Source organism: Tamandua tetradactyla, chromosome 11 (assembly GCF_023851605.1).
Source record: "Tamandua tetradactyla isolate mTamTet1 chromosome 11, mTamTet1.pri, whole genome shotgun sequence".
Taxonomy (NCBI): Eukaryota; Metazoa; Chordata; class Mammalia; order Pilosa; family Myrmecophagidae; genus Tamandua; species Tamandua tetradactyla.
The window spans coordinates 94141511-94168234 of NC_135337.1; the positions used below are offsets into that span (position 1 = coordinate 94141511).

Here is a 26724-nt window from a genome sequence, read left to right on the forward strand (position 1 = left end):
GAGATATCATCTCACACCCACCAGAATGGCCATTATCAACAAAACAGAAAATGACAAGTGCTGGAGAGGATGCGGTGAAAGAGGCACACTTATCCACTGTTGGTGGGAATGTCAAATGGTGCAACCACTGTGGAAGGCAGTTTGGCGGTTCCTCAAAAAGCTGAATATAGAATTGCCATACGACCCAGCAATACCATTGCTGGGAATCTACTCAAAGGAATTAAGGGCAAAAACTCAAACGGACATTTGCACCCCAATGTTTATAGCAGCGTTATTTACAATTGCAAAGAGATGGAAACAGCCAAAATGTCCATCAACAGACGAGTGGCTAAACAAACTGTGGTATATACATACGATGGAATATTATGCAGCTTTAAGGCAGGATAAACTTATGAAGCATGTAATAACATGGATGGACCTAGAGAACATTATGCTGAGTGAGTCTAGCCAAAAACTAAAAGACAAATACTGTATGGTCCCAATGATGTGAATCGACATTCGAGAATAAACTTGGAATATGTCATTGGTAACAGAGTTCAGCAGGAGTTAGAAACAGGGTAAGATAATGGGCAATTGGAGCTGATGGGATACAGACTGCGCAACAGGACTAGATACAAAAACTCAAAAATGGACAGCACAATAATATCTAATTGTAAAGTAATCATGTTAAAACACTGAATGAAGCTGCATCCGAGCTATAGGTTTTTGTTTTGTTTTGTTTTGTTTTTACTATTATTACTTTTATTTTTTTCTCTATATTAACATTCTATATCTTTTTCGGTTGTGTTGCTAGTTCTTCTAAACCGATGCAAATGTACTAAGAAATGATGATCATGCATCTATGTGATGATGTTAAGAATTACTGATTGCATATGTAGAATGGTATGATTTCTAAATGTTGGGTTAATTTCTTTTTTTCCGTTAATTAATAAAAAAAAAAATGTATACAACCCCAATATGAAGATGTATAAATCATATGTATGTACTCCTGTGCTAATGTGTATATTAGAAAACAAAAGTAGACATTAGAAAAATAGATAAACATGTAGAGACAAATTAGTTTTTCCCCCATATTCCAGTGGCTTGTCCACTATTATTAAAAAAAATTTTTTTTAGCTATTGTATAAGGTATATTACAAGGATTGAATGTGAGTAAAGTTTTAAGGTTTTAGCTTGATTACCTTGAATATAAACTAAAATAATGTCCTTTCTGCCCCTGAATTCTGAATTGCTTTCTTTGGTGGCAGTGAAAGGATTGGAAGCACAGTGAGCAGGGATGAAATTATGTGGACACCAAAGTTGTCCACAGCAAGCCATTTCTGTGTGGGGCAGAAATAACTGATTGGGATCTTATCCTGAAAGACAAAACAGACTAAGAAAACCAAGTTTTAGATTATATTTTAAATTCTGAAAGAATCAAAAGTGTGTATTTATATTCAGTGGCTGTGTATATATGTGTATGTGAATGCATGCATAAATCACCTCCCCCTCCCAAAGATGAAATATGATGTTCCACCATCAGTATGTTTAAGTTGCAACATGATTATAAAGGGGGTCTTTTTAAAATTTTTGTAAGTTAAATATTAGAAACCTCTTTCAATTCCTTAAGGGCCTCTCTTCTAGTAAATACTCAGATTATTTCTGAAACACCTATCCTGAAATTATTCTTGAAGATTCTCTGTTACTTGTCAGTTCCAATCTGTTACGATACTCATTTGACAATGGTTTTGCTCATGGTAAAAGCAGTTCTACTTTAGCACATAATATAAATAAGAGTTGCCATTTCACTTTGCAGTCAACTTGCATTATATTTTTGGAACCACATCTAAAATCAAAATCTGAATAAGATGTTGATAGATGCTAATATTAAGGGATAATTTAGCAAGAGACTGTTTACTTAAGGGTGAGTTGATGAGTAAATATTTTTGTCATGATGCATCCATACCAAATCTAATTGTAGATCCTAAGATGATAAGTTCTTGGAAACCAAGGACCCCCAGTGTTTCACTGCTGACTAGTTACGCTCCAATTCCGTTTCTCTTACCTGATTCAAATGAGTTTGAATCTCATAACTTAATGGGAGTGATGTTCACATAACCTATTTGGCAAACATTTTGGTAATATTTATCAAGAACCTCAAAATTGTTCTAAATCCAGTACCCGCCACCCCTTTTTGAGTGATCATTTTATGATCCTATATTTGGCACTTCATAGTCATTTAATCTCATAGCAATACAGTGAGATAGGTATTATTACCCCTTGTTTACAGATGAGAAAATTAAAGCTTACAGAGGTCAAAAATAAATAAATAAATAAAAGGATGGAAAAATAAATAAATAAAAAGCAAAAGTAAATAGATGGAAAATAGTGAAAAAATAGCAAGATAAGAAAGATGGAATGGCTATACTAATTTCAGACAGAAAGGACACATTAAAACAAAAAAGGATACTAGAGATAAACAGCAACCTTTTATAATGACAAAAATGTCAATTCATCAGGAAAATATAACAATGATAAACATATATGCACCTAATGACAGCTCCAAAATCTGTAAAGCAAAAACTGACAAAACTGAAGGAACCAAAAGACAATTCAACAACACCAGTTAGACAATTCAATATCGATATTGAGTCAGCATTGCCACATACCACAAACGTTAAAGAAGTTGAAAAAGAGGTCAGGCTTCACTTAGAGATAAGAATGAAGCTGATCAGGTTGAGACTAAGGTAAATACAGGGGTAAGGAGACAGTGTCTACATTTTAGAACTCCATCTATTCTATGAGAGCAAAGGAAGAGAGATTTACTATGTTCACAATCTGAATTCTCTGTAGAACATAATCTAACTCAACCTGTATGAATAGATCATTTAAACAACCAAATACAGAGAGCCCAAAACGGGAACAGGGCTTGCAACTCTGTATAGCTTAATGTAAGACCCGGATACATCCTAAATTATGTTGAGCAGATTATTTAAAAGTACTGGGGGGTGGGCCACAGTGGCTCAGCAGGAAGAGTTATCGCCTGCCATGCTGGAGACCTAGGTTTGATTTCCCGTGCAAGCCCATGCAAAAAAAAAAAAGTACTGGTAATGTCCCGAGGGACAGGAGAAAAATGTATAGCTATTAAACTTTACCACAAGGGAAACCCCTGATACTGTCTCAAACATGAGGACTCCCAAGTCAACAGAGCAAGCCCTCGATCTTGAGGCCTGCTCTTGTGAAGCTTATTTACATAGTGGAGAAGCTCAGGCTACCTGCAGCCATGCCTCAGGGTTACTTCTAGAGGACCTCTTCTCTTGCTCAGATGTGACCCCTCCCTCTCTAAGCCCAACTCTGTAAGTGAAACCACTGCTTTCCCCTCCACATGGGACACAATGTCCAGAGGTCAAAGTCTCCCTGGCAATGTGGGACGTGACTCCCAGGGATGAGCCTGACCCTGGCACTGTGGGATCAACAATGCCTTCCTGACCAAAAGGGGGAAAAGAACTCTAACAAATAAGATATCGGTGGCCGAGAGTTCAAACAGTCAAGAGGCTACTCTGGAGACTACGCTTATGCAAGCTTCAGCTAGACACTGCTATTTATCATGGTTTGCCAAACCCCAATCAAAATCATTCCTGCCAAACCTAAAGAACACCTAGGGATATATCTGAGATTCTACAAAGGTTCCACGCACAGTGATTACTTTCCAGACACCTACAACCTCCAGCTGGGTTCCTAGGCAGATAAGTCCTGAATGCCAGAGATGCCCCTATCCCATACTATCAGGAGCCCTTTCCAAGATTTAAAAGTTAGAATGGGCATAGCCCAAATACCCCTAAAATGTGGGAGAAAGAGCAAAGAACAAGGTGGAGTTATAACAGAGAAGATAAGATTTAACAAATGAGTAAGACTGCTGAATCATTATATTGATGTTTCTTTTAGTCTCCAATGTCTTGAAGCAGCTAGAAGTAAAAATCTATAATTGTGGAATTGTAACCCATACCGAACTCTGAAATCTGTTCTACAACTAACTGTTATATTTTGAAATGTATTGCTTTTTTGTATTTGTTATTTTTCACAAAAAAATACGGATGTTGACAGAGATAGAAGATCAACAGGGAAAGGAGAAGCTAAGCCTACTTATAATTATGCCTAAGAGTCACACCCAGAGAACCTGTTTTGTTCTAGTAGTCTTGATTCTTGAAAACAATTGCATAAATATATAGCTTTTACAACGTGCTTATGAAAACCTTGTGTCTGATGCTCCCTTTATCCACGGTATGGACAGATTAGTAAACAATTAAGGAAAAAAAAAATAATAATGGGAATGGGGATAAGGGTTTAAAAAAATTGGGTAGATTAAAAGAAGAAGGAGGGGTAAGGGGTATGAGATCCATGCATCTTTCTTTTTCCTTTTTCTTTTTCTGCAGTGAAGCAAATGTTCTAAAAATGATCATGGGGATGAATACACAACTATGTTATTATGAGCCACTGATTGTATACCATGTATGGACTCTATGCATATGAGGATATCTCTATAAAAATATTAAAAGAAAACAAAACAAGATCAACAAGGAAACAGAAGACTTACAGATATATTTATAAAACAGTTCACTCTACAACAGTAGAGTATAAATCCTTCTCAAGTACATAGGGAACATTCTCCAGGATAAGCCATATGATGACACAAAACTAGGCTCAAATTTTCAGACTCAAACCATACAAAGTATCTTCTCTCACCACAGTGAAATGAAACTGGAAATCAATAACCAGAAAGAAATTCAGAAAACACACAAACACATGGAAATAAAAAATATAATCCTAAAAACACAATAGGTCAAAGAAGAATTGACAAGGGGAATGAGGAAATACCTTAGGATGAATGAAAATGAAGACACAATATAATGAAAGCTACAGGGTGCAACCCTCAGAGGAAAACTGGTAACTGTATACACCTATGTTAAACAAGAAGGTTTCAAATCAACATAACCTAATCTTTCACCTAAAGAAACTAGGAAAAAGAAGAGTAAACCAAACCTAAAGCAACTAAAAGGGAATGTTGATTAGAACAGAAATTAATGAAACAAAAAACAACAGAGAAAAATCAGTGAAACCTGGTTCACTGTAAGGATCACCTCAATTGACAAACCTTTAGTAGCTAGACAGAACAAAAAATAAAAAAAATAGAAAAAGACAAATTATTTGAATCAGAAAAGAGGTACGTGACTACTGCCCTTATCAAAATAAGGATAATGAAAGAATGACATGAATGTCTGAAGGTCAATGTGTTAGTTAGATTCAATTGTCAACTTGGCCAGGTGAGCATACCTAGTTCTGTTGCTGTGGACATAAGCCAATGGTACCTGAACCTCATCTGTTGCTAATTACATCTGCAGTGGGCTAGGAGGCGTTCCTGCTGCAATGAATGATGTTTGACTTAATTGGCTGGTGCTTAAATGAGAGAGCCCAACGTAGCACAGCCCAAGCAGCTCAGCATACCTCATCTCAGCACTTGCAGCTCAGCCCAGGCCTTTGGAGATGCAGAAAGAAGTCACCCCGGGGAAAGCTGTTGGAACCCAGGGGCCTGGAGAGAAGACCAGCAGAGACCATCCTGTGCCTTCCACGTAAGAAAGAGCCTCAGTGGGAAGTTAGCTGCCCTTCCTCTGAAGAACTAACAAAATAAATCCCCTTTTATTAAAAGCCAATCCATCTCTGGTGTGTTGCATTCCGGCAGCTAGCCATCTACAACAGTCAATAAATTATAACTTAGATGAAATAGATCGAAAGCAATGAAAGACACAAAGTACTGAAACAAACTCAAAACAGACCTGAACAAACTTGTAACAAAGTGACTGAATTAGTAATTTTTAACTACAAAGAAAAGCCCAGACCCAGAGAGGTGTATCAGTAAATTCTATCAAATATTTAAAGAGTTACTGCCAATTCTTCACAAACTCTTTGAAAAGTAGGAGTAGGAACATCTCCCAACTCGTTCTTTGAGGTTATTATTATCGTGGTACCAAAATCAAAGGTAGCATGAGATGAAAATTACAGAAACTTTTATGAATACAGATGCAGACATCCTCAAAAAATAAAAATAAAATTAAAAAAATACCAGCAATAGAGCCCAGATGGCAGGTTAGTGAGATGTGGGATTTAGTCCATCCTCCAGAGCAGCTAGTAAATAGCCAGGAACAGAACAGATCAACTGCTGGGGCCACATCAGTGACCAGACGCATAGCGTCCACCAGTCTGGACCAGCTGGACCAGATGCAATCCCACCCAGAACTGTGAGTCCCCCAAGGAGCAGAGGACGGCACCCCTCCTGGGAAGAGGCTGCTTCCAGAGGGGAAGGGAAAGGGACTTCACAAGCGCCAGGGGCTGTGAATCGAAGCTCCAATCTGTGAAATTAATTAACAAATTCTGACTACTAAAAATAGGCCCCCAGCTCAGCTGAACCTCAAGTAAAAGCTGAGGTTGCTGGTTTTTGCCCCAGGGCACAGGGGGCAGCGCTGAGGAAAAAGAAAAAAAAAAAAAAAACAGACCTTTTTTTGATCAGATAGCACAAAATACTTGAAAAGGGTTTGGGCCCCGAAGGAAAGGAGGGGCACACAGGACCTGGAGACACACAAAGCAATGTACCAACTTAAGCTCTTGACTGGAAAACTCGAAGAATGGGGGTCCTGCTCTGAAAAGGATTTTTTCTTCTTTTCTTTTTTGTGTCTGTTTCTACAGCTTGACTGCTCTTTGAATACACCTGAAGGCTTCTCAGGCTCCAACTGCCCCAGGCAAGGGCAGAATTAAGCTTGACTGAGGGCTTGTCTGGAGCCTGTGCCTTCCCCAGGGGAGGGGTGCGGCCCAGCTCAGGTGGAATCTCTCCCTCAAGGAATTCAGACCCAGGGACTGGAAAACTGAAGCGATTAAAGCAAGCCTACAACCTCTCCTCTGTCTCAACCACACCCCCAGCAGGGAGAGTCTACTGAAGTCAAAGATACCAAATCACCCTGTGCTGACCTGCAGACAGACAAGAGCCACATATTGGGCAAGATAGGAAAAACACAGAGTTCAGAGGCTTCATAGGAAAGTCTCTCAACCTGCTGGGTCTCACCCGCAGGGAAAACTGACGCAGGTGATTCTTTTCTCCTGAGAAGAGGCCAGGTTGGTCTGGGAAAATCAGACTGAGGTCTGTCAACACCTAAAAAAAAAAGGCACCATACAGACAGGGCAAGAAACAAGAAAACGCATACTTATCCACTGTTGGTGGGAATGTCAAATGGTACAACCGCTGTGGAAGGCAGTTTGGCGGGTCCTCAGGAAGCTAACCACAGATTTGCCATATGACCTGGCAATACCATTGCTAGGTATCTACTCAGAAGACATGAGGGCAAGGACACAAACAGACATTAGCACATCAAGGATTATGCCAACATTATTCACAACCGCCAAGAAATGGAAACAGCCAAAATGTCCATCAACAGACGGGTGGCTAAACAAGCTGTGGTATATACATACAATGGAATATTATGCAGCTGTAAGACAGAATAAAGTTATGAAGTATGTAACAACATGATGGACCTTAAGGACATTATGCTAGTGAGATTAGCAAGAAACAGGACAAATACTGTATGGTCTCACTGATTAAGAACTAACATTAATGAATGAACCTGGAGAATTTCAGTTAATAACAGAGGTCACCAGGAGATAGAAATGGGGTAGATATTGGATAATTGGAGCTGAAGTGATACAGATTGTGCAATAGGACTGATTGCAAAAATTCAGAAATGGATAGCACAATACAACCTAACTGTAATACAATTATGTTAGTACACTGAATAAAGCTGAATGTGAGAATGATAGAGGGAGGAGGCCTGGAGGCACAAATGAAATCAGAAGGAAAGATATAGGATAAAGACTGAGATGGTATAATCTAGCAATGCCTAGAGTATATAATGATAGTGACTAAATGTACAAATTGAAAAATGTTTTTGTATGCAGAAGAACAGACGAATGTCAATATTGCAGGGTGTTGAAAATAGATGAGAATTCTTATTTTAAAACTTAAACTTATGTGTGAGACTAAAGCAAAAATGTTAATTAGGTACAAAATTTGTACTTTCACTAGTTATAACTTATAAGGACAGTTTGATTGAACACTCTAAATACATGGAACCTTCAGTAGGACATGAGATTTTGTAGGTTTGTCCAGAGTGATGCTCCAATAAATCCCAGACTGATTTGAACAGTATATAAAAAAGTATTTGCAAAGTTCCCTTGGGGGAATGGCAAGAAAAGAGGAAAACTCAACTTTCCCAAGTGGAGAATTCTTGATATTCTCACAAGCAGTGGGGACAACCAAACGAATAGGCTGAGCTTCCAATCTTGGAGTTTGTTCATGTGAACTTATCCCCACAAAGGATAGGCTAAGCCTACTTAAAATTAGGCCTAAGAGTCACCCCTAAGAGAACCTCTTTTGTTGCTCACATGTGGCCTCTTTCAGCCAACATAACAAGCAAACTCACTGCCCTCCCCCTGTCTATGTGGGACATGACTCCCAGGAATATGGACTTTCCTGGCAACATGGGACAGAAATCCTAGAAAGAGCAGATACTCAGCATCAAGGGATTGAGAAAACCTTCTCGACCGAAAGGGAGAAGAGTGAAATGAGACAAAATCAAGTGTCAATGGCTGAGAGATTCCAAAGAGAGCCAAGAGGTTATCCAGGAGGTTATTCTTACGCATGAAGTAGATATCACCTTTTTAGTTAAGGTGTAATGGAGAGGCTGCAGGAACTGCCTGAAAATGTGGAACTGTGTTCCAGTAGCCATGTTTTTTGAAGATGATTGTATAGTGATATAGCTTTCACAGTGTGACGGTGTGATTGTGAAAACCTTGTGTCTGATGCTCCTTTTATCTACCTTATTGACAGATGAGTAAAACATATGGATTAAAAATGAATAAATAATAAGGGGGAACAAATTTAAAAATAAATTTAGTTGACTGAATGCTAGTGATCAATGAAATGGAGGGGTAAGGGGTATGGTATGTATGAATTTTCGTCTGTTTTCTTTTTATTTCTTTTCCTGAATTGAGGCAAATGTTCTGAGGAATGATCACGATGATGAATATATAACTATGTGATGATATTGTGAGTTACTGATTATATATCAAGAATGGAATGATCATATGGTAAGAATGTTTGTGTTTGTATGCTGTTATGTACAATAAATAAATTATTCAATTAAAAAAACAAATAAACATGAACCAAAAAATTCTGATTTGTCAAACAAAACCTAAGCTAGAGATCTAGAATAAGGTGAACTGAATGTGAAAGAACAGATAGATAACAAAGTTATCCAGCAAGAAAATCCTAGGTAAAGTGAAAACAATCTCCAGAATAATTTAAGGAAATTAAATGCCTAGACACCAGCAAAAAATAATAAATCATACTAGGAAAACTGAAGATATGGTCCAGTCAAAGGAACGAACCAACAATTCAAATGAGATACTGGAGTTGAAACAATTAATTCAGAATGTTCAAATAGACCTGGAAAACTTCATCAAAAATCAAATCAGTGAATTGAGGGAGGATACAAAAAAGGCAAGGAATGAACAAAAAGAAATCGAAAGTCTGAAAAAACAAATCACAGAACTTATGGGAATGAAAGGCACAGTAGAAGAGATGAAAAAGAACAACGGAAGCCTACAATGTCAGATTTCAAGAGGCAGAAAATAGGATTAGTGAACTAGAGGATAGGACATCTGAAATCCAACAAGCAGAAGAAAATATAGGGAAAAGAATGGAAAAATATGAGCAGGGACTCAGGGAATTGAATGACAACATGAAGTACACAAATATACGTGTTGTGGGTGACCCAGAAGGAGAAGAGAAGGGAAAAGGAGGAGAAAAACTAATGGAGGAAATTATCACTGAAAATTTCCCAACTCTTATGAAAGACTTAAAATTACAGATCCAAGAAGTGCAGCATACCTCCAACAGAATCAATCCAAATACACGTACTCCAAGATACTTTCTAATAAGAATGTCAGATGTCAAAGAGAAAGGGAGAATTCTGAAAGCAGCAAGAGAAAAGCAATCCATCATGTGCAAGGGAAGCCCAATAAGACTATGTATAGATTTCTCAGCAGAAACCACAGAGGCAAGAAGACAGTGGGATGATATACTTGAATTATTAAAACAGAAAAACAGCCAACAAAGAATTCTAAATCCAGCAAAATTGTTCTTCAAACATGAGGGGGAAGCATTTTAGTTCATCCTCCAGAATAACTACTAAATAACCAGAAACAGTACAGAACAGCTCTGGGGCCACGCCAGTGACCAGACACACAGTGTACCCAGATCTGGACCAGCTGGACCGGCTGCAAGCACCCCCCAGAACCGTGAGTGCCCAAAGCTGTGGCAGCCAGCGCCCCTCCCCCACAGGCCACTTCCCAGAGGGGAAAGGAAAGGACTTTACCAGCAGCAGGGACTGGGGACAATCAAACACCAATTGTGGAACTAATTAACAAATTCTGACTACTAAACATAGGCCCCCAGCTTAGGTGAACCTGATCAAAGTGGACATTGCTCATTTTTGCCTCTGCGCCAAGGGGGCAGGACTGACAGAAAAAGGGGAAAAAAAAAAAAAGAAGGAAACAAGAGGTTTTTGTGGCTGTGTATCTACAAAGGCTTGACTGCCTCTGGATACAGCGGCAGGACTTTTCAGGTTGCAACTGCCCCAGGCATAGGCAGAAGTGAGCTCTTTTGGGGGCTTATCTGGAGCTTGTGCCTTCCCCAGGGGAGAGGTGAAGCCCCACCCAGGTGGAATCCCTCCATCAAGGAAGTCAGACACCAGGGCTTGGTAATTTGAAATCATTAAAACCAGCCTACAACTTCTCTGTCTCCACCACGCCCCCAGCAGGGAGAGTCTGCCAAAGTTAAAGGTACCACATCATCTTATGCTGGTGGGACCTGCAGGCAGACAAGCGCCACATACTGGGCAGGATAAGAAAAACAGAGTCCAGAGACTTCATAGGAAAGTCTTTCAACCTGCTGGGTCTCACCCTCAGGGAAAACCGACACAGGTGACTTTTCCCTCCTGATAGGAGGCCAGTTTGGTCTGGGAAAATCTGGCTGGGGTCTATAATATCTAAGTAGACCCTCCTAAGTGTGTGTGGGGGGGAAAGGCACCACACAAGCAGGGCAAGAAACAAGAAAACAAGAACTGAAAAATTATCCTGTGTTAAACAAAACTTAAGCTAAAGGTCCAGATAAAGCTGAAAGGAATGTCAAAGAACAGATAGACAAAAAATTCATCCAGCAAGAAAAACCTAGATAAAAGAAGTGAAAGTAATCTCCAGAATAAACTAATTAAGGTAATTAAATGCCTAGACACCAGCAAAAAATAACAAATCACACTAGGAAAGTTGAAGATATGGCCTAGTCAAAGGAACAAATCAACAATTCAAATGACATACAGGAGCTGAAACAATCAATTCAGAATGTATGAACAGACATGGAAAACCTCACCAAAAACCAAATCAATGAATTGAGGGAGGATATAAAGAAGGCAAGGAACGAACAAAAAGAAGAAACTGAAAGTTTGAAAAAACAAATCACAGAACTTATGGGAATGAAAGACACAGTAGAAGAGAGGAAAAAACAATGGAAACTTACAATGGTAGATTTCGAGAGACAGAACATAGGATTTCTGAACTGGAGGACGGAACGTCTGAAATCCGACAAGAAACAGAAACTATAGAGAAAAAAATGGAAAAATATGAGCAGGGACTCAGGGAATTGAAAGACAATATGAAGTGCACAAATATACGTGTTGTGGGTGTCCCAGAAGGAGAAGAGAAGGGAAAAGGAGGAGAAAAACTAATGGAGGAAATTATCATCGAAAATTTCCCAACTCTTATGAAAGACTTAAAATTACAGATCCAAGAAGTGCAGCATACCCCAAAGAGAATAGATCCAAATAGACATACTCCAAGACATTTAATAATCAGAATGTCAGAGGTCAAAGAGAAAGAGAGGATCTTGAAAGCAGCAAGAATCCATCACATACAAGGGAAGCCCAATAAGACTATGTGCAGATCTCTCAGCAGAAACCCTGGAGGCAAGAAGACAGTGGGATGATATAAATTATTAAAAGAGAAAAACTGCCAACCAAGAATTCTATATCCAGCAAAATTGTCCTTCAAAAATGAGGGAGGGCCATGGTGGCTCAGCAGACAAGAATGCTTGCCTGCCATGCCAGAGGACCCAGGTTTGATACCCGGTGCCTGCCCATATAAAAAAAAAAAAAAAAAAAAGAGAGGGAGAAATTAAAACATTTTCAGACAAAAAAATCACTGAGAGAATTTGTGACCAAGAAACCAGCTCTGCAAGAAATACTAAAGGGAACACTAGGGACAGATACGAAGACAGAAGAGAGAGGTGTGGAGAAGAGTATAGAAAGGAAGACTATGAGTAAAGGTAAAAAGAAGGAAAATTAGATATGACATATAAAATCCAGAAGGCAAAATAGTAGAAGAAAATACTACCCATGCAGTAATAACACTGAATGTTAATGGATTAAACTTTCCAATCGAAAGACATAGTCTGGCAGAATGGATTAAAAAAACAGGACCCATCTATATGCTGTCTCTACTCAAAGGACACAAGGCCAAGGACACAAATAGACATTTACACACCAATGTTTATAGCAGCATTATTAACAATTACCAAGAGATGGAAACAGCCAAAATGTCCATCAACAGACAGTTGGCTAAACAAACTGTGACATTTACATAAGATGGAATATTATGCAGCTGTAAGACAGAATAAAGTTATGAAGTATGTAACAACATGAATGGACCTTAAGGACATTATGCTGAGTATGATTAGCCAGAAACAAAAGGACAAATACTATATGGTCTCACTGATATGAACTGACATTAGTGAATAAACTTGGAATATTTTCTTGGTAACAGAGACCATCAGGAGATAGAAATAGGGTAAGATACTGGGTAATTGGAGCTGAAGGGATACAGATTGTACATCAGGACTGAATATAAAAACTCAGAAATGGACAGCACAATATTACCTAACTGTAATACAATTATGTTAAAACACTGAATGAAGCTGCATATGAGAAAGATAGAGGAAGGAGGGCTGAGGCATAAATGAAATCACAAAGAAAGATAGACAATAAAGATTGAGATGGTGTAATCTAGGAATGCCTAGAGTATATAATGATAGTGACTAAATGTACAAATTTTAAAAATGTTTTTGCATGAGGAAGAACAAAAGAATGTCATTACTGTAGTGTGCTGAAAATAGATGGTACTTAATATTTAAAAATTTCAACTAATGTGTGAGACTAAAGCAAAAAGTGTTTATTTGGTACAAATCTATACTTTGACTAGTGCATCTCCTAATATAACTTATGTAGATAATTGATGGAACTTTGTATAGGACATGAGATTTTGTTGGTTTGTCCAGGTGATGCCCTGATGAATCCCAGAGTGATTTGATCAGTGAGTGAAAAAGTATTTGCAAAGTCCCCTTTGGGGAATCGTGAGAACGGGGGAAAACTCAACTTTCCCAAGTTGAATTCTTGATATTCTCACAAGCAGTGTGGACAACCAAAGCTACAGGCTGAGCCCCCAGTCTTGGGGTTTGTTCATACGAAACTTAACCCCACAGGGGATAGGTCCCGCCTACTTAAAATTAAGCCTAAGAGTCACCCCCAAGAGAACCTCTTTTGTTGCTCAGATGTGGCCTCTCTCTCCAGCCAACACAGCAAGCAGACTCACCACCCTCCCCCTGTCTATGTGGGACATGACTACTAGGGGTGTGGATCTTCCTGGCAGCATGGGACAGAAATCCCAGAATGAGCTGAGACCCAGCATCAAGGGATTGAGAAAACCTTCTGGACTAAAAGGAGGAACAGTGAAATGAGACCAAGTGTCAATGGCTGAGAGATTCCAAACAGAGGTGACAGGTTATCCTGGAGGTTATTCTTATGCATTAAGTAGATATCACTCTGTTATCCAAGATGTAATGGAGAGGCTGGAGGGAACTGCCTGAAAATGTAGAGCTGTGTTCCAGTAGCCATGTTTCTTGATGATGATTGTATAATGATATAGCTTTCACAATGTGACTGTGTGATTGTGAAAACCTTGTATCTGATGCTCCTTTTGTCTACCTTGTCAACAGATGAGAGGAACATATGGAATAAAAATAAATAATAGGGGAAACAAATGTTAAAATAGATTTAGTTTGAAATGCTAGTGATCAATGAAAGGGATCAGTAAGGGGTATGGCCTGTAAAAGTTTTTTTTTTTTTTTTTCTGTTTGTTATATTTTTCTGTTGTCTTTTTATTTCTTTTTCTGAATTGATGCTAATGTTCTGGGAAATGATCATGATGATGAATATGCAACTATGTGATGATATTGTGAATTGCTGAGTGTATGTGTTGGGAATGCTTGTTTCTTGTAATTTTTAAAAATTAATTAATAAAATTAAAAAAATTTTTAATTTAATTAATAAAATTTTTAAAAATGTAAAAAAAAAATGAGGGGAAAATTAAAACATTTTCCAAAAATTATTGAGAGAATTTGTGACCAAGAGACCAGCTCTGCAAGAAATACTAAATGGAGCACTAGAGACAGATAGGAAAAACAGGAGAGAGAGGTGTGGAGAAGAGTGTAGAAATGTAGACTATCAGTAAAGGTAAAAAGAAGAAAAATCGGATATGACATATAAACTCCAAAAGGCAAAGTGGCAGAAGAAAGTACTGCCCCAATCAAAAGACATAGACTGGCAGAATGGGTTAAAAAACAATATTCATCTATATGCTGTCTACAAGAAACGCATTCAGATCCAAGGATTAACATAGGTTGAAAGTGAAAGGTTGGGAAAATATATTTCATGCAAATAACAATCAGAAAAGAGCAGGAGCAGCTATACTAATATCTAACAGATTAGACTTCAAATGTAAAACAGTTAAAAGAGACAAAGAAGGACACCATGTATTAATAAAAGGAAAAATTCAACAAGAAGACATAACAATCATAAATATTTATGCACAGAGCCAAAGTACTCCAAAATAACAGAGGAAAACACTGAAAACAATAAAAAGAAAAATAGACACATCTACCATAATAGTTGGAGACTTCAATTCCCCACTGTCATCAATGGACAGAACATCTAGGCAGAGGATCAATGAAGGAACAGAAAATTTGAATAATACAATAAATAAACTAGACTTAATAGACGTTTATAGAACACTACACCCCATAATAGCAGGATACACCTTTTTCTCAATGCTCATGTATCATTCTCAAGGATAGAACATATGCTAGCTCACAAAGCAGGTCTCAATAAATTAAAAAAGATTGAAATCACACAAAACACTTTCTCAGATCATAAACGAATGAAGTTGTATTCAATAACAGGCAGAGTGCCAGAAAATTCACAAATATATGGAGGCTCAACAATGTACTCTTAAACAACCAGTGGGTCAAGGAAGAAGTTACAAGAGAAAACAGTAAATATCTCAAGGCAAATGAAAATGAAAACACAAATATCAAAGCTTATGGGACAAAGCAAATGGAGGGCTAAGGGAGAAATTTATTGCCCTAAATGCCTATATCAAAAACGAAGAGCAAAAACCGAGGAATTAACTATTCACTTGGAAGAACTGGAGAAAGTAGAGCAAACTAACCCCAAAGCACGTGAAGGGAATAATAAAGAAATAAGGAAGGTTAGAGCGGAAATAAATGAAATTGAGAACATGAAAACAATCGAGAAAATCAACAAAACCAGAAGTTGGTCTATGAGACAATAAATAAGATCGATGGACTCTTAGCAAGGTTGACAAAAAGAAGAGAGAGGATGCAAATAAATAAAATCAGGAATGGAAGAAGAGACAACCACTGACCCCAAAGAAATAAAATAAGTAATGAGAGGATACTATGAACAACTTTATGCTAATAAACTAGACAATGTAGATGAAATGGACAACTTCCTAGAAAGGCATGAACAACCAACACTGACCTGAGAAGAAATAGATGACCTCAACAAACCAATCACAAGTAAAGAAACTGACTCAGTCATTAAGAAGCTCCCCAAAAATAAAAGTCCAGGACCAGATGGCTTCACATGTGAATTCTACCAAACATTCAAGAAAGAATTAGTATTAACCCTGTTCAAACCCTTCAAAAAACTGAAGAGGAGGGAAGGCTACCTAACTCATTCTATGAGGCCAACATCATCCTCATACCAAAGCCAGACAAAGATAGTACAAGAAAAGAAAATTATAGACCAATGTCTCTAATGTATATAGATGCAAAAATCCTCAATAAATTCCCACAAATTGAAAACAGCAGCACATTAAAAGAATTACAAACCATGACCAGGTAGAATTCATTGCAGATATGCAAGGATTGTTCAACATAAGAAAATTAATGTAATACACCATATCAACAAATCAAAGCAGAAAAACCACATGATCATCTTGACTGATACAGAAAAGGCATTTGACAAAGTTCAACATCCTTTCTTGTTGAAAACACTTCAAAGGATAGGAATACAAGGGGAACTTCCTCAAAATGATAAAGGGAATATATGAAAAAACCCACAGCTAACATCATCCTCAATGGGGAAAAACTGAAAACTTTCCCCCTAAGATCAGGAACAAGACAAGGATGTCCACTATCACCACTGTCATTCAACATTGTGTTGGAAGTTCTAGCCAGAGCAATTAGACAAGAAAAAGAAATATAAGGCATCAAAATTGGAAAGGAAGAAGTAAAACTCACTGTTTGAAGGTGATATGATATTATATTTCAAAAATCCTGAAAAATCCACAGCGAAACTAGTAGAGTTAATAAATGAGTACAGCAAAGTGGCAGGTTACAAGAGCAACACCCAAAAATTTGCAGTGTTTCTATACACTAGTAATGAATACCTGAGGGGGAAATGAAGAAAAAATTGCATTTAAAATTGCAACCAAAAGAATAAAATATTTAGGAATAAATTTAACTAAGGACACAAAAGTCCTATACAGAGAAACCTATAAGAAATTGCTAAAAGAAATCGCAGAAGACCTAAATAAATGGAAGGGCATACCGTGTTCATGCACTGGACGAGTAAATAAAGTTAACATGTCAATTTTACCTAAATTGATTTAGAGATTCAATGCAATACCAATTAAAATTCCAAAAACTTACTTTTCAGAAATAGGAAAACCATTAACCAAATTTATCTGGAAGGGCAGGGTGCCCCAAAAAGGTAAAAATATTCTGAGAAAGAAAAATGAAATCAGAAGTCTCACACTACCTGACTTTAAGGTGTATTATGAAGCTACAATGGTCAAAACAGCATGGTATTGGTATAAAGATAGATATAGTGACCAATGGAATTGAACAGTGTTCAGCTATAGTTCCTCTCATTCTATGGACAACTGATCTTTGATAAGGCAGTCAAGCCAACTCACCTGGGACAGAACAGTCTCTTCAATAAATGGCGTCTAGAAAACTGAATATCCACATGCAAAAGAATGAAAAAAGATCCATATTTCACACCGTATACAAAAATGGATCAAAGACCTAAACATTAGATCTAAGACTTAAAACTTTTAGAAGAAAATGTAGGGAAATATCTTATAAATCTTATAGTAGAAGGTGGTTTCCTAGATCTTACACCCAAAGCGTGAGCATTAAAGAAAGAAATAGAAAAATGGGAACTCCTCAAAATGAAACGCTTTTGTGCATCAAAGAACTTTGCAAAGAAAGTAATACAATGGGAGACAATATTTGGAAAAAATATATCAGATAAAGGTCTAGTATCCAGAATATATAAAGAGACTGTCCAACCCAACAACAAAAAGACAAACAACCTAATTATAAAACGGACAAAAGACATTAACAGACACTTCCAAGAGGAAATACAAATGGCCAAAAGGCACATGAAGAGATGCTCAACTTCACTGCTATTAGGGAAATGCAAATCAAAACCATAATGAGATGTCATCTCACACCCACCAGAATGGCCATTATCAATAAAACAGAAAATGACAAGTGCTGGAGAGAATGTGGAGATAGAGGCACACTCATCCACTGTTGTTGGGAATGTCAAATGGTACAACCGCTGTGGAAAGCAATTTGGCGGGTCCTCAGGAAGCTAAGTATAGAACTGCCATATGATCTGGCAATACCATTGCTAGATACCTACTCAGAGGACATGAGGGCAAGGACACAAATGGACATTTGCAAACCAATGTTTAGAGCAGCATTATTTACAATTGCCAAGAGATGGAAAGAGCCCAAAGGCCCATTAACAGACAAGTGACTAAACAAGCTGTGGTATATACATACGATGGAATATTGTGCAGTTGTAAGACAAAATAAAGTTCTGAAGTATGTAACAACATGGATGGACCTTGAGGACATTATGCTGAGTGAGATTAGCCAGAAACAAAAGGAGAAATACTGTATGGTCTCACTGATATGAACTAATATTAATGAATGAACTTGGAGAATTTCAGTTAAGAACAGAGGTCATCAGGAGATAGATATAGGGTAAATATTGGGTAATTGGAGCTGAACAGCTACAGATTGTACAACAGGACTGATTGTAAAAATTCAGAAATGTATAGTACAATACTACCTAACTAATACAATAATGTTAGAACACTGAATGAAGCTGAATGTGAGAATGATGGAGGAGGCCAGAGGGCACAAATGAAATCAGAAGGAAAAATATATGATAAAGACTGAGATGATATAATCTAGGAATGCCTAGAGTGTATAATGATAGCGACTAAATGTAGAAATTAAAAAATGTTTTTGCATGAGGAAGAACAAAGGAATGTCAACAATGCAGGGCGCTGAAAATAGATGGTAATTCATATTTTAAAACTTAACTTATGTGTAAGACTAAAGCAAAAAATGTTTATTTGGTACAAAATTTATATTTTGACTAGTGCATCTCCTAATATAACTTATGTGGACAGCTTAAGTGAACACCATAAGTACATGGAACCTTGAGTAGGGTATGAGATTTTGTTTTGTCCAGAGCGATGCCCTGGTAAATCCTAGAGCGACTGGAACAGTGAATAAAAAAGTATTTGCAAAGTCCCCTTGGGGGAATGGTGAAAAAGGGGGAAAATTCAACTTCTCCATATGGAGAAGTCCTGATATTCTCGCAGGCAGTGAGGACAACAAAATCAGCAGGCTGAACCTTCAATCTTGGGGTTTGTTCATATGAACATATCTGCACAAAGGGTAAGCTACACTTATTTAAAATTAGGCCTAAGAGTCATCCTGAGAGAATCTCTTTTGCTGCTCAGATGTGGCCTATTTCTCAGTCAACACAGCAAGCAAACTCACTGCCCTCTCCCTCTCTATGTGGGAGATGACTCCCAGTGGTGTAAACCTTCCTGTTAGCAGGGGACAGAAATCCTAAAATGAGCTGCAACTGAGTGTCAAGGGACTGAGAAAACCTTCTCGACCAAAAAGGGGAAGAGAGAAATGAGACAAAATAAAGTATCAGTGGCTGAGAGTTTCAAACAGAGTTGAGAGGTTAACCTGGAGGTTATTTTTACACATTATATAGATATCGCCTTTTTAGTTAAGGTGTATTAGAGAGGCTGGAGGGAAGTGTCTGTAATCATAGAACTTGCTCCAGTAGCTATGTTTCTTGAAGATGACTGTATAATGATATAGCTTTCACAAGTGACTATGTGATTGTGAAAACCTTGTTCTGATGTTCTTTTTGTCTACGGTATGGACAGATGAGTAAAAAATATGGATTCTAAATAAATAATAGGGGAAACAAATGTTATAATAAATAGGGTAGAGGGAAATATTAGTGGTCATTGAGAAGGAGGGGTAAGGGGTCTGGTATGTTTGAGTTTTTCCTTTTTGTTTTTTTGGAGTGATGTAAATGTTCCGAGAAATGATCAAGGTGATGAATACACAACTATTTTGATACTGTGAGCCATGGATTGCACACCAAGTATGGAATGGTCATACATTAACAATGTTTGTGTTTTATATTGATTGATTTTATTAACATAAAATTCAAAAATAATACCAGCAAACTAAATGCAACAACATATAAAAAGAATTATACACCATGACCAACTGGGATTTATTCCAGTAATGCAAGGGTGGCTCAACATCCAAAAAATAATAATAATAAAAAAATAAATGTAATATGCCACATTAATAGAATGTAGAAAAAAAATACTTCAGTTGAGTTAGTCATCTCAACTGAACCAGAAAAAGCATTTGACAAAATCCAGCACTTTCATGATAAAAACTGATAAAGGCCATGTTGAGTGAATACCACACTCAACAGTGAAAGACTTGAGGCTTTCCCCTAAGACCAGGAACAAGACCACATCTATTCAGTATTGTCCTAGAAGTTCTAGCCAAAGAAATTAGGCAAGAAGAAGAAATAATTCCATTCCTGGTACCTGCCCATGCAGAAAAAAAAAAAAAAAAAGAAATAAAAAGCATTCAGATGAAAAAGGGATTCATTCACAGATATGGACGTACTCTTATACCTAGAAAATCCTAAGGAATCTACTAAAAATCTATTACACTAACAATGAGCTCAACAAGGTGCAGAAAACAAGTTCAACACAGAAAAATAAATTGTATTTCTTTACATCTGCCATGAACAATGTGAATATAAAATTAAGAAAACAATTCCATTTACAATAGCATCAAAATGGATAAAACATTTAGGGATAATTTAACAAGAAAAGGTACAAAAGTTACCCACAGAGAACTACATACACTTTTTGAAAGAAACTGAAGATGTGATGAGATAGACAGACACCCCATGCTCACTGTCCAGAAGGCTAATGTTTACAGGTGGCAGTCCTCCCTCCCCAGGCTCACCTACAGACGCAGCACAGCCCTATCAGAATCTTGCGGCTTCTCTGTGGAAAGTGAGATGCTGAGCCTAGAACGCACACAGAAACTCAAGGCAGCCAGAATAGTCAAAACAATCTTAAAAAGGAACAACAAAGTTGGAGGACTCATACCTGCCAATTTCAAAATTTATTACGAGGAGACAGTTAATCAAGACAGCATGGTACTGACACAGAGACAGATGGAAGAGAATTTAGTCCAGAAATAAAGACATATATCCGGCCATTTAGCTACACGTGAAAGAATGCTGCTATACCAGTAAACCACAAAATATACAATAATCAACTTGAATTGCAAATGTTAAAGCCAAAACCGCGAAACTCTTAGAAGAAAACATATGGTTAAAAATCCTCGTGACTGTGCATATGGCCATGGATTCTTCAATATGACACCATAAGCACAGGCAACAACAAAAATGTAAAGAAACTGGACTTTATCAAATTTTAAAGTGTGCTAAAGGACCAATATTGTATGATTCTACTTATATGAAATTCCTAGGATATGCACATCTGTAGATACAGTATACTGCAGATTCCAGGGCATGGGATGGGGTGCAGGAAATGGGGAGAGGAGGGGGTGGCGAGGGGGCAGTTGATGCTTAATAGGCACTGAGTTTCTATTTGGGGTATCTACATGAGTTTTCTGCAAACCCACAACACGTTAGTTTCAGTAAAACTGAAAAATTATTTAAAAACTAACCACAGAAGACCACATATTTATTATACAACTCTATTTATATGAAATGTCCAGGAAAAACACAGAAACACATATACAAAGAAAACACATTACCAGTGGGTGGGGCTGGAGGATGGGGACGCGGGGCGGGTGACAGTGACAGCACAGGGCCTCCTTTGAGGTAATGACAGCGTTGCCTAGTGACTGTGGCAATGTGTGGACAACCCTGTGAACCAAGCACCCTAAATGCACTTATTGTATAGTATCCGAATTTTATCTCAGTAAAGGTTACCAAAAAAGAAAAAAGAAATTTTTAAGCTTTCCTTCCACTTCTACAATCTGGTGTTTAGACTATCCCTGGTGCCTTCTAAGTATCTTCCATTACTCTTTCACACCACTTTAGAGGTAGCTGGTTGTTTCAGCTATTTTTTCTTTATCTGTCTCTTTTAGGACCAATTTTGAGTTTATATTTTATTAGGCAATCACCCATTTCCCCAGAGTTCTAGTGTCATTCACTCTTCATTCTCCAGCAATCCGCTCTACTGTTCCTCCCTGCCCCCTCTCTAGCTCCCCAACCCAAGAATCTGTTCCTACATTTTAAAATCTTTCATGCTTCCCTCAGTTTACAATCTTTCTAATGGACTCTTCTCAGTTTCCAAGATGAATTAAAGCAAATGAATTTTAAAAAAGAAAGAAAGAAGGAAAGAAATGAAAAAGACGGAGACTGCTCCTGGCAAGACCCCAATCCCCAGAGCGTCTCTGCTGCCAATGCCAGCCAACACTTCCCTTGTCCTCCTGACCTCTCAGAGGCATCTGACAATTCTAATCTCCTCAGTCAGACCCCAGCCCTGCCCGTTGGTTGAGCAGCACTTGTCTTGAGAAAAACCAGACATGAACTGTCAAGACGATAGGAAAGGTTGAGAATGACTACTTCCCACTCTCATCTCAGGTGATACTATCTGCTCTTACATCCCACTTGCCTCCCCCCGGGAGATGCTTTCAGACCTCTCCACAGCCCCGACCTGCTCCAGGCTCCTCAGATCTCCACCTACTGGACCAGATGCCTAACAGCCAACTACAACATACACTCCTGAAGTCAACCAAAAGACACCAGCACGGCTCTGCCTAGACACTGGAAGACAGGCTGGAAAACGAGACAGAACGTGTTCATGCTCCAGCCAGACCTGCTCCTGACTCTGCATCCATACCCCCCAATCCTGGTCAGCAGCACCACTGTCCACACAGTAGCTCAAACCAGGAAGCTGAGGACAATCCAAACTCCTGACCAAGGGGGAGGTCACGGCTTCCAGCAGCCCCCTGGGTGGGGACACCTCTCTCGCCTTGATCTCCACAGTGGCCTCTTGTTGGGCCCCTGCCTCTCTGCACGACAGGGCCTGAAGTCTCGGGTTCAGCACACACTCTGGCCCTGTCCCGTCACCACCCCACTCTGCCCATGAGAACAAACCCAGACTCCTCGGCCCAGAATCTGCCAAGCTCTGAAGTCCAAGGCCTCCTCCACCTATACCCATGGTGTACACTTCTCCCCGCTTGGTTTCTAACCCTAACCTGGCTGTTGACCCCCTATAGACATGGAGGTCCCGATATCCCATACCCAATGCTCCTGTGGGCTCTTGGGCCATCTTCCCCTAAGCCAAGCCCCCACTGCCCACACCCACCCTGCACTGACTGCACTGGGCTTGAAAGTCCCTATCTGCTTGGCCCTGCCTCTGACTACCAATCCTTAATGGCAGGGAGGGGTTATACCCAGGACCTACTCACCACCGCCAGGCTCCACTCAGCTCAACTCCCACGACACAGGTGGCACCTGTGACCACTCACCCTGCGGTTACGGTTGTGATCCACAGTCTTGAGGTGCTTCTGGATGATCCCAAACTGCATGGGAACGAAGAGGTCGCAGGCTGCGCAGTGTGCTGCCTCCACCTTCTTCATAAAATGCTCCATGGCAATCTCTGTGGGGAGCAAGGTGGTGGCCACTGGTCCCAGGTGCCACAGATAAGCCCGGGAGTCCTGAAAACACACAGACTGGCTCCCCCCTGCTGGCTGGGAGGAGATGGCGCCTTCTCACCTTGGGTCAGGTCCTGGTCTCTGTAGATCTGCTGGATCAGGCCATCGAGGTCTTCCACAGTTTTCCGGAGCTCTTCTGTCTTCTTGGTCTTGTTGGTGACATACTCCTGCCAGGAACACAGAGGCGTGTGTGGCTGTCCTCTGTGCTGAGGAGCCTAAAAGGCCCGAAGAGGGGCGTGGTGGGGGAGGGGGGGGCGCATGCACGTGTGTGGCCAGGACTCACCTGCAGGAAGTCAGCTGTCTGCTTGGGGAGCTTGGTGCCTACATACTTGAAATGCTCCTTGTGGAACTTGCTGTCCAGGTGGCTGACCATCTCATCCTCGTAGAAAGTACGGTATTTGCAGAGAGAGCACACAAACTGGATCCTGTGGTAAGGAGGAAGAAAAGGGGCTGAGGCTGAGAGGTTCCAGGAAACAGCGCTGCTGCCTCACCCAACCCAGCTGCCAGCCCTGGCTCGGGCCTCGCTCACGGGCCTTGTTCACGGGCCTCTGAAGTGCAGTCCCTGCAAGGGGACATGGGGTCGGGAGTAGCAGGGACAGGAAGTCTGCAGGCTGCAGTGCCTGCAACGTGGGGGGAAAGGGAAAGAGCTCTTCCTTCCCACAGACAGGAGCTGCTGCAAGGTTGGCGGAGGGCCTCACTACAAGGCCGGGCAGGAGCGTGTGCACGCGGCCCTGTGGGAACCGAAGGAAGGATGCCCTGGCACGAGTCAGGTGGGCCTGAGGTGCAGAGCGGAGTATGCAGTCCCGAGGCAGGGCCCAAGAAGGTGCCGCATCTTCCTTCTGGGGTCTGGGGGACTCAGAGGCAGAGCCCGTCCTCTGTTCAGAACACGTGGGGGTGGTGTCGGGAGGGATGGGAGGCAAGCAGGCCTGTGCAGCTGCTGCCTCATCTTCCTCTTCCGAGAAGAGACCAGTCTGAGCTGGAAGAAGCGCGCCTGCCCAGCCTGCCCGAGGGCCGCCTGGAGCCACCTGGGTGAGGTGCCCTGTCGGGCCCTGGGCTGGAGCAGGCCGCCGTGGCAAGGGGCGGAGGAGGCCAGCCGCCACCGAGGCCTCGGGGCGGGTCCCTACCTCTGCCGGACGTCCTTATCTGGGCCACGGGGTCAGCTTTGTCTGGAGAGCCCAGGGGCCAGGCGCCGGCGAGGCTGAGGAAGGTCCAGCAAGAGCAAGAGTCTGAGGCGGAGGAGGAGGAGGCAAGCGCCAGTGCGGGAGCCCTGAGGGCAGACAGACCCGACCAAGGGGCGTGAAGGGCTCAGCCGCAGACAGGCCGGTCTGAAAGGGCCGGCGGGCAGGGCTGGCAGGCAGGCCTGAGGCTGCCAGAGCCCCAGGTGCTGCCATCTCTCCTGGGCTCAGCGGCGGCCTCTGGGCAGCTAGCTGGGGCAGCACAGGCACCTGGGACCTCAAGTCTCTGATGAGCTGGCCCCCTCCCTCAGGGGCATCAGGCCCCCAGTGCACCTCACGGCTCGTGCGCTGAGCGACCTAGCACCGGAGCTTCGGGGCAAATGGTGCTGAGCAGCGCTGGGTCTCAGGTCAAAGACACTATGGACCCCCGGCGGTCACAGAGGGGCAGGGACGAGTCAGGCCTGGGGAACTGGGCCTGGCAGGAAGCAGGGTCCATGCACGGCCGAGCAGGTGGCGGCTCTCATGGGAGGCCAGAGGGCGACGAGATGGCAGAACTGTGGCCCTGCTCTCCTGGCGGCAGCCACGCAGCAGGCCAAGGCCAGGGCAGGGGGGCTGGTTACCTTTCCACCATGCGATCTCGCTGCCGCCTCTTCTGCTTGTCCTGGCTCTTCTTGCCGGCTAGCAATTGGCGTTTGGTCTGGCTACTCTCATCTTGGGCGGTCAGGGCCCCTGTGGGAACAGAGCACGTGGTCACTGCTGTGGCTCTGCCGGGCCGGGGCAGGCCCTGCAGCCTCCGGCTGAAGCCCCGTCGTCTACTCCAGAGGGTCCATTCTGGGAGCACCTGTCCAAGCAAGGCCCCTGCCCACGAGGATGGCCAGGCACCCTGGGCTGGTCAGGGGTGGGTTCGGCCTCAGCACTGAAAGAGGATAGGCACTGACCCTGCTGCTTGCCCGATTCCTAGGCACTGCCAAGACGCCACAGAGAGGTGGTCTCAGTGGGCACCTGACATATGACCAGAGGAGGAGGGGGGCCACAGCTAGAGCCTCAGTGCAGCCCCCAGGGGCAAAGGCCCCAAAGCTCACCTGGCCCTCCCCTCCCCACCCCCAAGGAACACGGCATCAGTGGGCTGAGGCTGGATTTACTGTCAGGTACCTGCTGGCGGTCATCCCTCAGGTGGGGGGACACGGACTCCCAACAGGGGCTGGAGAGACGCTAAGGGAAAGGATACGCAAACCAGAGCCGTAAAAAGCGCACCAAGCATCCCAGCTTGGACACCAGCCACCGAGGACTTCTGAGTCATCGAGGGACCGAAGGGAGGGTAGGTGGGGAATCTTGCAAGGCCTGGATAGATCCCCATGCTTTTACTTGCTGCCCCAACCTGAAGGCAGCCCACGTGCCAGGCAGGGACCATCACCATGCATGGCCACAGCGTGGGAAGAGCACGGACAAAAGGGGAGGAGGCCCCAGCCAATGCATGCCCAGCCCCGCAGGGAGGACCCGAGCAGCCACGTTCCCACCACAGCTCTGCTCTCAGCTGGGGCCCTCCTGTCAGGAGCCCCTGGGGCACCCAGAAGACTCACCCTTCTCTGAATCCTCTCTGCCTTCTTCTTTCCCATCCTCTTTGCCCTCCTCATCTTCTCCTTCCTAATGCACAATTCCAAACAAAATGCCACAGTGTAAACAGCTCTAACGGTGCAGCCCTGCCTCATGCCAGGCAGGGGCCAGGAGCACCCCCACCCACCCAGCACCCATGCAGAGCCTCATGCTACTGTTTCCAGATAAGGAGACCACACCTCTGCCCTCTCGACCAGGTCACCACCACCCCGCCCCACAGAGGCGGGGCCGAAGGGGCCCTGCTTAGAGGCGCCCGGCTCAGGCCAGCCTAGCATTCACAGGTACCACCTACAGACAAGAGAAGGCCAGAGCCACAGG

General features: G+C 41.7%; 1 protein-coding gene across 2 annotated transcripts in view; it reads right to left on the reverse strand.

Moving 5' to 3' along the window:
• The window catches only part of AKAP8L (A-kinase anchoring protein 8 like), a 57257-nt gene that overhangs the window by 15753 nt on the left and 14780 nt on the right, over positions 1 to 26724 (reverse strand). For both annotated transcript variants that reach the window (XM_077121929.1, XM_077121931.1), the window contains exons 8-12: positions 26373 to 26436; positions 25413 to 25521; positions 23901 to 24042; positions 23679 to 23784; positions 23432 to 23562 (exon numbers count right to left, since the gene is read on the reverse strand). In XM_077121929.1, the coding sequence (XP_076978044.1) occupies positions 23432 to 23562; positions 23679 to 23784; positions 23901 to 24042; positions 25413 to 25521; positions 26373 to 26436 (552 nt within the window). The remainder of the gene's footprint in view (positions 1 to 23431; positions 23563 to 23678; positions 23785 to 23900; positions 24043 to 25412; positions 25522 to 26372; positions 26437 to 26724) is intronic.